This window comes from Pelecanus crispus, chromosome Z, assembly GCF_030463565.1.
Source record: "Pelecanus crispus isolate bPelCri1 chromosome Z, bPelCri1.pri, whole genome shotgun sequence".
In the NCBI taxonomy this organism is placed as follows: Eukaryota; Metazoa; Chordata; class Aves; order Pelecaniformes; family Pelecanidae; genus Pelecanus; species Pelecanus crispus.
In genome coordinates, this window is record NC_134676.1 from 69704815 (window position 1) to 69717636 (window position 12822).

Consider the following 12822-nt stretch of genomic DNA (forward strand, 5'->3'; position numbering starts at 1 on the left):
AGTTACTTAGGCACACTGTTTTGCTGGGGCCTAAGTAGAAACCTTTAGTAAACAAGATCAAGGTACATACCACATAATTTGTAAGGATAGCCTTTGCATGCTTTGTTTATTCTTCAGAATAAACTGAATTTGTCATAGAATTTCCTCGTGCTTGCACTTGGGTTCTGTTTTCCATGGACAGGTGGATTATATCTCACTTTGTTGTGTTATTTGTGATATCAAATCTGAAGAGAGAAGTGCAGTCTCTCTTGGAAGAGAGACCACTTCAGATAGAAAGTATATAGAAAAATAACACATTTTTACTTTTAAAGTATCTACTGATATTAGTTGAACGTATAGGATGCAAGAAAGATCTTTTTGAGTATTTTTCTAAGAGATACTAAAGTAAACTTTTTCTTTTCCCCCTGCTCTTCTAGAAGAGAGGTTGAACAAATATTTCATCTTAATAGAGGGAAACTTTTATTCCTTTTAGGATGTGATGGTTTATGAAGACACTCAGCCATGCAATGTGATGTTAGAAGGGGATGTTTCTACAGATTCCGAGGTGAACTTGGTACATACAAGGCAGTGTTTGCACGAAAAGTCCTCAGAAGCAGAAAGCTGTGAAAGTGAAAAGGGATTATCAGATGTCTCGAAACAGGTTTCAGATGTCAATACAGGGTAAGGTTATTTTTTTAAATGGAAAGAAGGGATGGTTCAAAACCATTGATCTCTCTAGGTATTCTATGCTTGTACATTCAACTCCAGCATTAAAAAGTTTGATTTCTATAGTGAGATGTTTAATCAAGACAATACTAGACTTAAACAAACAAAACCCTAAGAGCTCAAAAGCACTAAGTTTGTATTCTGTTGGATGTTAATTTGATCTTTAGACTATGAGCCTGGTTTTCAAATAAATAGGTTTTTTTCAGTTTCTGTGGTTATCTTCTCCATGTTGGTTTTAACAGTATATCCCTATATGCTTATGTAAATCCTTGAGTACAGGGTTTGGTTTCCTATTAAAGTGTCCTTTAAAAAGAAAAAAACTGCTGTAAATCTACTGGGTAGTTTTAAGCACGATTAGACAAGGAAAGACATTTGTAAAATGTTTATATTCCTCTCAGCGTGTGACTGGAAGTTGCAGTTGTTCTGAAATGGTGTATTTTTTTAACTGATCTTTGCTCACCTATTTGTAATGTACACAGGGTTTTGGTGATGTTCATTGTGCTTTTATTGGATCTTTTTTCACAATGTCAGTAACTTTGTTACTGCTTTAAAAAATCTAGGGATTTTTATACTTGGCTACTCTACTGAAGAGAGCTACATACAAGTGTGTCATGCATGACTTCAATAACCACTGTTGTCCCATGCCTTCAACTGTTCATTTGGTTTTGTAGGGAATATGGTCCTCGGAAGAAAGAGGAGAAAACTGTTGTATCATCAGCTCGGCTACTGAGGAGTCGATTCCAGAGACCAAAGCCAAATTTAAGAACAACTAGTAGAAAAGAGGTGCTGGATGTAAATAGTAAAGGTGTATCACAGAAAGATACCAATCAGGAAGAAAGCTTGACACAGTGTGACAGTGAATGTAGCGTCCTTCCTGATACAGATGTAAGGCTTTTTTTTCTTTAGTTATATTTGAGATTTTGGATTTGTGAAATGAACTACTGATGACTTAAAAAAATATAAGCTAAGCTTTTTTGAAACAGTTTTTTCAAAAGCTAAAATCTTCTATGTGAAAACTCCTGTACTTTCCACTTGGTTGTATGTCAGGAGAAAAAGATTACATCCATTCTATATCTCTTGATATGTGTCCAGATGTCCTTCTGACCTGAGGTGGCCTTGTAGGGTTGACAGTGAAAAAATAAAAGTATTAATAGCAAAGATGGCAAAGAAGAAATCTAGATTTCAAGCTATTTTGTTTAAAAGAAACAAATGTGTGTTTGTTCTGGAAAGACTGGGAAATTATTAGCAAGCAGCTACAGATGGGTTTTTGCAGGAAACACTTCAGAGAGTGACTAGTACTGAACTTCGTGGACATCATAATGTCTCCTTTTGGTTTAGTATCGTGACTTTTTCTGGTGTTTACATTTTTCAGAAAGTGGGAAAAGATCAAGTCCTGCAACCATTGGAATCCTTGGGAAAGGAGAAGTCATTTGGCTCTCAGGAGGTTTCCGAGAGGCCAAGTTGTAAGTCTCCACAGACACTTTCAAGATCAGAGGATGGTGAACTCAAGTTTTGTCTACCTGAAATTAACCAGGATGATGCCTCAATGACTAATGCAGGGTAAGGGCTTAGCTGCTTTTGTTTCTTGGCTGCAACAATGAAGGTATTTTAAAAGGAAGTCATTGTGCTCATGGATTGCTAACTGGCAAAAAAAAAAATCTAATAAAAATATTGAACGAAATCTCAGTTCTTATAGTTTTGACACTAGTTTATACTAAAAATCCTGTTACTTCTATGCTAAGCATTAAATTAATGAGCATTCATTTTACAACAGTTTCATCATCTGAAACACTAGATTCCTTTCATGTAAGCAGAGGAATACTAGTGTGCTTAGCAGAGAAACCATGTGAAAATTGCTTTGGTTTTATAGTAATAAGCAGACAATAAGTTAATGCCTCCAGTGAGTTAATTAATTCTGTTGTGGAAGTAGTTAGGAGACCAGTGCTTTGAAATTTTTGCTGAAACAAAGTTTTGTGTTTGTAACTTAAACTTGGCAGAACTTTACATGGTTTCTTTTAAAAATTCAGCTGGCTTTTATAAGTAGATATAATGAACCTGTGTTTGTTAATGACATGCTTTTGTATTATGTTTTGGATTTTTTTTTTTTCTGTCTGACTTAGCATTGATAGCAAAACTACCACTGAAGAAGTAAGTAAACAAGCACCACTTCAACCTGTCCAGTTAGCGCGTAGCAGATTCCAGAGGTACAAGCCGAACTTGGGAAGAGCTGTTGGAAAGAAGGAATTACAAATATCAGAAAATGAGAGGGAGAAAAAGCTGGAAGCAGAACAGTTGTTATTGCAAAAGGATGAGTCTGCCAATACCGTCATGGTAAGCCCAATAAGAATAAGCGCTTTGGCTTCAAAAGTATGGTTCCAAGTTGTAAGTTCTATTTTTATGAAGTTAAATTAGAACATTGAAATTGCATTCCCTGAAGCTGAGACACCATACTAGATGAAAAAAATCCCCAAAGCCCGGGCATGTTGAGGTCTTGTGGGTATGAAATCAGTGAGGTCTACAACTTGTACTATTAATGTCTTCTGCAAAATGAGGATCTGATTTTGATTGGATTGCGTGATAGAAAAAAGGATTATGCACATTTAAGGTAAACTCTAGAATAAAAATGTGTTTTATATGGCAATACATAAAAACTAGCTTTTGTGCTCATTTTATCTTTCCTGTTTGGATGAATCAAATCTGTGTTGAGGAATCTAGTATAGAGTATCAAAAGAAGGCAGAGGGATAGCTATTTTTCTGGGGAAAGAAAAAAAAAAAAGTCTTACTAATTTGCATAGCTTTGACTGGCTTGACCACTACAGTGCCTGACACTCCTCTACTGTACATAGGAAAACTTAGTCATTCACCTACATTGTGTATCCCCACAGAGACTTTACTAGGCACTGTAAAAGGTATTGAAATCCTCAAAAGCCATTACAGTATTATGAATGCTCTGTTAACCATTTTGTGGGATGCTGATGAATCATGTCATGGATGTGGGCATGAATTGTCTCTGCCTAGACTTGCCTTAGATCTCAAACATAGTTAAGCTTTGTAAGAGTGACTCATTTTTTGGAGTGGTTATAGCTGGTTTTGTTCTTGAACCTGTGTAGAGCTAGGTCTGAGTGCCTGTGTGCTGTGTTCCCAGAGAGGAGCATGAGTGCACTGCATCTGTAGTCTCCCTCTCAGCGCCACAGTGTCAGCTCACCCCTAACTGAGATAGCTGCTTGCGGTTCAGCTTTCCCTGCTCTAGACCTGTGGCCTGTGGACCGTGTACGTACATCTGCCCTGTGCTGTGCAAATCTGTAGAACCACAGCAGATCTGATGCTCCTCTGTACTAATAAAGCTGTCACAGACCTGGAGCGCTGAGGGATGTGTTTGAGTGGCTTCTTTGTGGAACCATTTTTCTGTGGAACCAGTGTGGCAAATACAGAAGTAAAACTAATAAGCCCTTCTGAAGCTGAGGTTATGTTATAGTGGCTTCCCTGTGTCTGCTGTGCTCTGCAGAGTCCAGTTTTCAAAGGTTTTTTCCATTTGCCAAAATACTTTGTTTCCGTAGTGCTCCATATAATAGAGTGTTGATGGAATGCTAAAGTGTTAACCCGTAATGCTTGTGTGCATATAGTATTTAAGAGCCTAACGCCAGGTAGCCCAGGACTGTTCCTGCTTGCCTATAAATTGAATTACGTGCTCAGGCAGATTACTCTTAATAAGTATAACATGATTCTTTTCTTGATTCAGATTGGGAAAATAGCAGAGAGATCTGTAGTTGATATTTTTGCTATAAAATACACTTCTGTTTTAAAAACTTGCTTGATTCTCTTTTTCTTCATGTTTTTTTTTTTTTTAATCGCAAATTAAAGGATGAAAATGAAGCTGTATTGTGTCAAGCAGATGTATTGAGCAATGAGGAACAGGAACAGCAAGAGGCACCTCAGGTGCCCTGTATTTCTGAAAACATATTGTGTGAACAAAGCAGGTGAGGTTAGAGTTTAGCAAAATTGCATATGAAAAGCTTTCATCTGGTGCATAATGAGATACCTTTGCAAGTGTCCATTCTTTTGTTCCTTGTTACCTGTGTTTCCCCAGTGTTTCATTTTGAATGCCTACAGGCAGGTTCTTCCCACGTTTTCAGAGCACATTTTTAGTTGAGATGAATTACTTGTCACTGTTTATGTCGTACATACTTGATCTGTATGAGCTCATAGCTCTTTTTGACCAAGCTTTTCTTTTATTGGGTTTGTGTTTGCATATACAGTGATCATACATGTAACAGATACAAACTTTGCAAAATGTCAGAGATCTGTCTTTCATTGATCCCAGTGTGCTCTTCTATTTTACTGCTGCTCTTGTTAAAATAAGATCTTAAGTATGTATTAGACTGCAGCTACTTTGATGTTGGTATGGTTAGCAACACGACTTTTTTCTTGATGTTAAAAATGCCTTGATAAAGAAGTCTTGTTATTCCTTCTCACGTGTTAACCATAAATGCCCAAAATGAGAAATACATATTTGAAAAGGTAATTTTCTTGATTTTAAACAAAACAGTGTATCAGTCTCTAACCCTCTTGTATAACTGTTGATTCAAAACTTCATAAATGCAGAATTGCTTTTTTCCCTCTCAACCAAAGTCAAGTGACATAATTTTGGGTTTTGTTTGTTTGCTTTAAATTCACTAGTGCTGACAAATCCACTTCCCAAGAAGGCATGGTGGTTGCTCTGAAACCAGGACAATTCATAAGGAATGGATCTCAGAGAAGTAGACCAAACCTAGAAAGAGCATGTAGCGAAAAAGAATCTCCAGTGACACAAAAACTTGCTGCTCCAGTTGAGGAAGAAGCAAATAAAGGAGAGAATCTTCCTGTGGCAGAAGAATCTGAGGAACCTCTTTCCTCAAAAGTGAGAATTCTGTTCAGATATTTCTGACTCTCCTTTCTGATCCTTGGTTCCACACCAGCTGTTTTTAAGACATCTAAATAAGCTGTTTTAAATGCATAAATTAATTTTGGACTAGTGAGAATTACATTCTTATGTAATATTTGCACCCTAATATGAGGTCTTCTAAAATTCTGTTATTGACACATTGTTAATATATAGAATTCTGTTAATAAATCTAAAGACTTAATTTAAACTTTGAAATTTTGGTCATGTTCATGATACATGATTAGTTACCTGCATGCCATTTCTGTTGCTGGGTTTCTTCTGAACTCCTTGGTTGTTGCTCATGAAAGACTGCATTTGTTATGGTATCTATTTTTATTAGATAAATATCTTCTCTAAAGGAACAAGGAATAGTGATGGGTGCCATAAAGTACTTGAAAGTTTTTAAGGAAAGTTTTGTCTCAGGTTAACATCTTGATCATAACTTGCAGTGCTTTACAGGTGATGTATTTTGTGCTAATACTGTTGTTTTTTTTTTTTTTTTCCTCAAATCTAAGGATGACATGGAAGTGGTGTTGTTTGTGGGGAATTTGGCCAAGAATGACAATCTAGACATAAATCCAGAAAGTATCAAGTCAGAAACACTCTGTTCCTCTAAAAAATCACCTAGCTGCCACAGCAAGGGAGAAGAACGTCTATCTACAGATGCTATAGGAAGCATTCAGGATACCATAGAAAGGTAGAGTTCCCTGTTGACAAAGTAAAAAAAAAAAAAAAGCTCTGAAAACTTTGTGTATTTGTCCGGTTGTTTTCATACAGCACTTGCTTTTTGAAGTGTAGGCTCTGAACTGTACTAGTTGTTATATGCTACACGCTGTAAGGGTCACTAGGTGGCATCCTTAGGTAATGTAAGAGTTTTTAACGGAATTTTTTTCCAGGCTGTTTTCCTTTTTAGAAGGCATTTTGCAGGTGAGAGTAGAAGCAAGTAATCAGAGTGTAGCTGTCTGAATTTCTCAGTAATACATTCTTAGGGTACAGTGCACTATGAATGTGGACTGTTGAAAGGAAGACTGAGCAGTGCCATTTGCACTCACTTATAATTGAGAAGTGGTAGGTAGAGTAACATAAAATGAGCTTGGTGTCTAAGTTCTATTCTGAGTCTCTTCACTTCTTTCCAGCAGGAGAAGTTCATGGAACAATGTGCAGTGTCCAGGTTCTTTGGTGGAGGGGATACTTTTTATGTATATGCAATATGAGGCAGATAGTGCATTTACATGTAACGGTTCTGGGTTATGTTATAAGCTACCTTTTGCTCAATCTTAACTGATACAGAGCAGCCTCAAATCAATTTACTTTTGCTGTTTTCTAAAATCAGCTTGTGGTTCCTGTCTGTCTCTGAGCCTCTGCTTAAAATCTCTTCCATAACTGATGTTGAAATCATATCCCCGGTCTTTGTGCTAACAAGACAAGGGCCTTACCTTACAGTCATCATGGCTTCTGTGATGGTGGAATTTTGCAGAATCACAGAATTGTTGAGGTTGGAAGGGTCCTCTGGAGGTTGTCTGGTCCAACCCCTCTACTCAAGCAGGCACACCTAGAGCTGGTTGCCCAATGCCATGTCCAGACAGTTTTTGAATATTGCCAAGGATGGAGACTCCACAGTCTCTCTGGGTAACCTGTGCTGGTGCTCCATCACCCTCACGGTGGAAAAGTGTTTCCTGATGTTCAGAAGGAACCTCTTGTGTTTCATTTTGTGCCCATTGCCTCTTGTCTTGTCACTGGGCACTGCTCTGTCTATCTTTACACGTTCCCTTCAGGTGTTTATACACATTGATGATATTTCCCTATTCTCTCCCAGCAAGCCTTCTCTTTCTCCAGGCTGAACTGTCCCTGGTCTTTTCAGCTGTTCATCGTAGGAGAGATGCTTCTGTCTGCTCACCTTTGATAGCCCTTTGCTGGACTCTATCCACTATGTCCATGTGTCTCTTGTGACCAGTTCTGGGCACTCCAGTAGAGTAGTCTGGGTGTGGCCTCACCAGTGCTGAATAAGAGGGGGAAGGATCACCTCCCTCAACCTGCTGGCAACGCTTCTTCTAATGCAGCTCAGGGTACCATTAGCTTTCTTTGCTGACAGGCCACATTTCTGGCTCATGTTCATCTTTCTGTCCACCAGGGTGCCCGGGTCCTTTTCTGCCAAGCTGCTTTCCATCTGGGTGGCCCCCAGCATATACTGGTGCCTGGGGTGGTTCCTCCCTAGGTGCAGGACTTTGCACTTCCCACTGTTGAACTTCAAGAGGTTCCCGTCAGCCCATTTATCCAGCCTGTTCAGGTCCCTCTGGTTGGCCACATGACCCTCTGGTGTATCAGCCACTCCTCTCAGTCATCTGTAAACTTGCTGAGGGTACACCCTGCCCCATCATCTGGATCATTAATGATGATGTCAACAGGATTGGACACAGTATTGACCCACAGGGTACACTCCTAGTTCCTGGCCTCCAACTAGACTTTGTGCCACTAATCACCAAGCTCTGAGCCTGGTCATTCAGTGAGTTTTTAGTGCACTTCCTTGTCTGCTCATCCAGCCCATATTTCATCAGCTCCTCTATGAGGATGTTAAGAGAGATAACGTTAGAAGCCTTCCTGAAGTCAAGGTAGACACTATCTACTGCTCTCCCTTTGTCTATCAAGCCAGTCATTTCATTGTAAAAGGTTATCAAGTTGGTTAAGCGTGGCTTCCCCATTGTGAATCCATGCTGACTACTCCAAGTCACCTTCTTGTTTTTCATGTGTCTAGAAGTGGTTTCCAGGATTAGTTGTTTCATCACTTTGCCAGGTACTGAGGTGAAGCTGACTGGCCTGTAGTTCCCTGGATCCTCTTTCTTGCCCTTTCCCAAGACGTGCCTTTAAAAGCCCAAGATTTCTGTCTTACTGATCTGAATGTGTGTGAACAGATGTAATAACTTCATCCTGTTTAAAAGCAGTAGTACCTTGAGCACTGGAATTAATGAATATAATGTTCCTGTGGTTGCTTAATTTTTGGGACCTATGGTGGTATAGCTGAAACTTTCTGCTCTACCTGACTTTTTAATGTTGTTCTCCTTCCAAAAGATTTTTCCAAAAGTAATTGGAAAGGTCCACTACAGCAGAAAAGCCAATTACCTCCTTTTTGCATTGTTTTTTACTTCCTTTATTTTTTTTTTTAAACTTCACCAACTAACTAAATAAAAATGCAGTTCATTTCTAGCTGGAAGTACTAAATATTTGATAGTAAACCAAGCTTGTAGAGTGAATTTTCCCGAGAAGTAAAAGTTGAAAAATATTTTTATAGGTCCAATGATAAATTAAGTTCTGGAGAAGAAAGTACAAGGAGTGATACAAAACCTTTGCATCAAGCGAGGGAACCCCTCTGGAACCAAAGGCCAAACCTGATGAGAGTTACTAGAAAAAGAGATTATCCTGAAGAAGGTGAAAACAGAGAAGAGGACAACACTGAAAGTAGAAATGCAGAAGTGTGTTTGGTGTTAGAAAAAACAAGTGTATCGATGGTAGGTGCTGATCATATGTTTTGAGCCAATTTATACCTCAATTCTTGTGTTTAAATTCTTAGAACCATAGATGACACAGAATCCAGTATATGGCTGTGAAAGGTTAATGTGATTCTTTCTTTCTTTTTTTTTTAATTCACTACTGGAAATCATGCTGAATAGATGGATTTAGAATCTAAAAACTGGAAATATTTAATGTACACTGTTGTCTTAAGTTTTACAGTTTATATGGTCAGAAGTCTGCATTATCATAAAAACATGCTGACACTGTTACCAATTAATTTAGTGTCTGTTGCTCATTGAACAGTGGAAATTAAAGCAGTGGTCTAACATCAGATACTACCTAAAATCCATGTAAGTATACTTATAAGTTGAAATGTATGTGAACAAAGTTCAGACCTTCCTCTACTTAAATTTGCTGAACGGGCCTGGCCTAGCCCAGACTAGTTCCTTCTCTGTCTGAAGTTGTGATACCTGAATCAAGTTTATCTGGTGTTCCTTATTTTCTAGATGGATCACTGCAGTCTTTCAGTTAACATATTGTTTTAGCCAAGCATTCATAGTTGACAGAACTGTGCTTACTGATGTTTTTTATGTTCTGGAATATGTTTCTCTGTGTGTGTGTTTTGAATAATATTTAAATGCTGTTTTGTAAACTGTGGCAGTTTTTTCTTCCTAGTTTGTTTCCAGGGCAGAAAAAAAAATTTTTTTCCTTCCTTCAAATTGTTCTTCAAATTAATAGGTAGTTTTAGAAAATTATTCATCTTTCCAGCTTCTGAAGAGTTGCTGCTCTTAATAAGTTGAGCATGGCCTTGGTCTATTAACTAGCCGCAGCTCTGGGAACTCAGGCATCGTAGATAATACCGTCTAATGACCGTTCTGCTATAGAGCCCAAAATTAAAGAAAATGGGCAAAAATGTCCTAAGCTAATAGAGATGACAGCTGGACATGTTTTCAAGAACCTCAAACTTAGCTCTTTAAATCTTTTTGTCACCAAAACCAGTTAATATGGTAGTAATTGTCTCCTCTGTTCAGCAAAACTCCAGTAATACAGTGGAAGCTGCATCCTTCTCAGAGGCTAGAAGAAAACACAATTTTACAGACTCTGCTGAAGAACCATCTTGTAAAAGAATCAGGCAGGATACTAGACTTCAGTCTCCAGAGATATCATCAGAGAGTGAGAGTCAAGTAGAACAAGATGATGATTCTCAGCTTTCTACCTGTCAGGAAAAAAAATCAGATAATCTCACAAGGTAAAACAACTAATTCTGGCTTGTAAGCTCAACTGATTGGTTTTGGCTTTTGTTTTTAAAATTTAATTATTAGCCGTAGTTCTGCAGTGTGTTATGTGAGCACATGCAGGGTGTCAGTCCTTCTGTCTTCCATCTGAACTCCACCAGATGCATGCAGATACCCCTATGTCTCTTACCGTGCCTGCACTCTCGTAAAATGAACACAGCCAGCACTCCCACCAACCCATCCCACGTTTGGTTTCAACAGGAATTCCTGATTTTAAAGGGGGGTGGACGACTAAGTACCCATATTGGGGCTACAGGGATTGTGGGATTAACCTAAACAGAAACTCCATGCTGGAAGTGTGCTGTGCTGCTCTTTGTTTCCCCTCCCCACCAGTTTACCAAGGAGGATGTTTCTTGGAGGATGTTTGGAATTACTTTTGGTACCCAAAGTAGTAGTGCCCATCACTTTGAGGAGGGAAACAGTAAGCAGCTGATTATTGAAGAGATTGCTGTCTGAGAAACTGGAGCAGATAATTAGTTATCATCTAACAGTTCTAGTTTCTAGACATTAGTCTTACTAAAGTGTCATAGTTTGAGGCTCCTAGTACAGCTTTAGCAAAAGAGAACTGGAAATATCCCATGACGTAAAAAGCATGTGACTTCCATGTCCCTCAGAATTAAAATTAATTCATCCTTTTCTAATCAAAGAATTCTGTATCTTGTAAATTTAATTGTGCAGCTTTCCAACACTGAAATTGCTTAATAGACATTTACAATCAGTACTTTGTGCATACATGAAGAAATTAGAATTTCTGATTAAATGGTGTGCAGATGCTTTTTTGTCACTATATGTTAGGAAGTAAGTAGATTGTATTGTTGGTCACAATGATCCTTTTTTATTCATTGAGTTTGTTTTGATTTGATATCCCTTTTTTTTTGGAATGCCTTGGACTTCATTTTTTTTAAACATGCTTTTGTTCTGTATTTTAGAAGGCAGTCCAGAAGGTCATCAAAACGGATAGCGCTGACAAAACGTGTCTTGGAGCTAAGAACTGCGGCTGCTTCTACCTCTGAATGTGGGGCTGATTGCAGCGAGAAGGGCAATCAAAGGCAAGAAGTTAAACTGAGTGTTGCTAGAGGCAAAAGTTTGAAAACTACACATAGAAAGAAATCTGGGAAGGAGTACAGAAGTTCAAAGACAACCTTGGTGACCCTTCGGGCTTCTCAAGAGGAGGAGGAGGAGGAGGAGGAGGAGGAGGCAGATGACTTTGAGCCTGATGATGAAGATGAAAGCTTTGCACCAGAAGAAGTAAACAAAGCTCCAGTGTTTGTTCCTATAGGTCTTCGATCTCCAAAACCTATTCCTGTTCAGATAGAGGAAACCATGGAGGAGGTATCATGTAGCTGGGTTCTGCATATGTACTTTTGTTTTGATTGTTTAAACAGCTTTTACTCTAACTGCATCTCTGAGTACTTGGATTTTACTGCAGTTCAGTTTAATTCATTAAGAACAGTGTTGAGAGTAGCCGGAATGTTACTTGGCACATGTACTTGATTTTGAACAAAATACTACATCGGTCTAAGGTCCAGCTGTGTTTACAAACTGTATATAGGTCTGGAGGGTGCTCACCAGTTTATTTATTGGGATTGAATGTAGGTGCAGAGTACCACACTTACTACGTATTTTGAGGCCCAAGATGGAACAAATGGAGCCTTTCAATTTTACATTACTGTATTACATTACATACAATGTTAGGAAATGAGGGAGATGTTTCTGTATGAGGTGGCCCCCTCACCAAGAAACTTTTAACTCTGAGGTGGGCTGACCCTGACCAGCAGCCAGGCACACACAGGGCTGATTTCTCACTCCCCATTCCTGTGGGTCAAGGAGAAAATAGAAAGAAGGTAAGAAGACTTATGGATTGATATAAAGACAGTTCAATGGGTGAAGCAAAAGCTGCATGTGAAAGCAAAGCAAAATAAGGAATTTATTTACTACTTTCCATTGTCAGGGCACTTCCTGGAAAGCAGGTCCTCAGCCTGCATAAGAGTTACTCTGGAAGGCAAATGCCATAACCACAAACGCCTTCCTCTTTCTCCTCCTTTCCCTGAGCTTTCATTGCTGAGCACGACATCATATGGTATGGAACATCCCTTTGTTCAGTTTGGGTCAGCTATCACAGTTGTGTGCTCTCCTGACCTCTTACCCACCCCCAGCCTACTTGCTGGGGCAAAGAGTGGGAAAACAAAAGCTTTCACATTGTGCAAGAACTGTTCAGCAATAGCAAAAATGCTGGTGTGTTATCAACACTGTAGTCATAAATCCAAAACACAGCACTATGTGGGCTGCTATGAAGAAAATTAACTTAATCCCAGCTACACCCAGTACAATCTTCACCCTTTATTCCATACCATCTGTATCATGCTTAGGGCCTACACTATCCAGTACATCCTT

The 12822-nt window shown here is 38.8% G+C and overlaps 1 protein-coding gene across 6 annotated transcripts in view; it reads left to right on the forward strand.

Moving 5' to 3' along the window:
* BDP1 (BDP1 general transcription factor IIIB subunit) overlaps positions 1-12822 on the forward strand; it is a 53381-nt gene that overhangs the window by 21586 nt on the left and 18973 nt on the right. For all 6 annotated transcript variants that reach the window (XM_075725957.1, XM_075725959.1, XM_075725960.1 and 3 more), the window contains 10 exons: positions 473-660; positions 1377-1590; positions 2078-2265; positions 2826-3036; positions 4567-4682; positions 5383-5602; positions 6142-6323; positions 8913-9129; positions 10165-10382; positions 11358-11760. In XM_075725957.1, the coding sequence (XP_075582072.1) occupies positions 473-660; positions 1377-1590; positions 2078-2265; positions 2826-3036; positions 4567-4682; positions 5383-5602; positions 6142-6323; positions 8913-9129; positions 10165-10382; positions 11358-11760 (2157 nt within the window). The remainder of the gene's footprint in view (positions 1-472; positions 661-1376; positions 1591-2077; positions 2266-2825; positions 3037-4566; positions 4683-5382; positions 5603-6141; positions 6324-8912; positions 9130-10164; positions 10383-11357; positions 11761-12822) is intronic.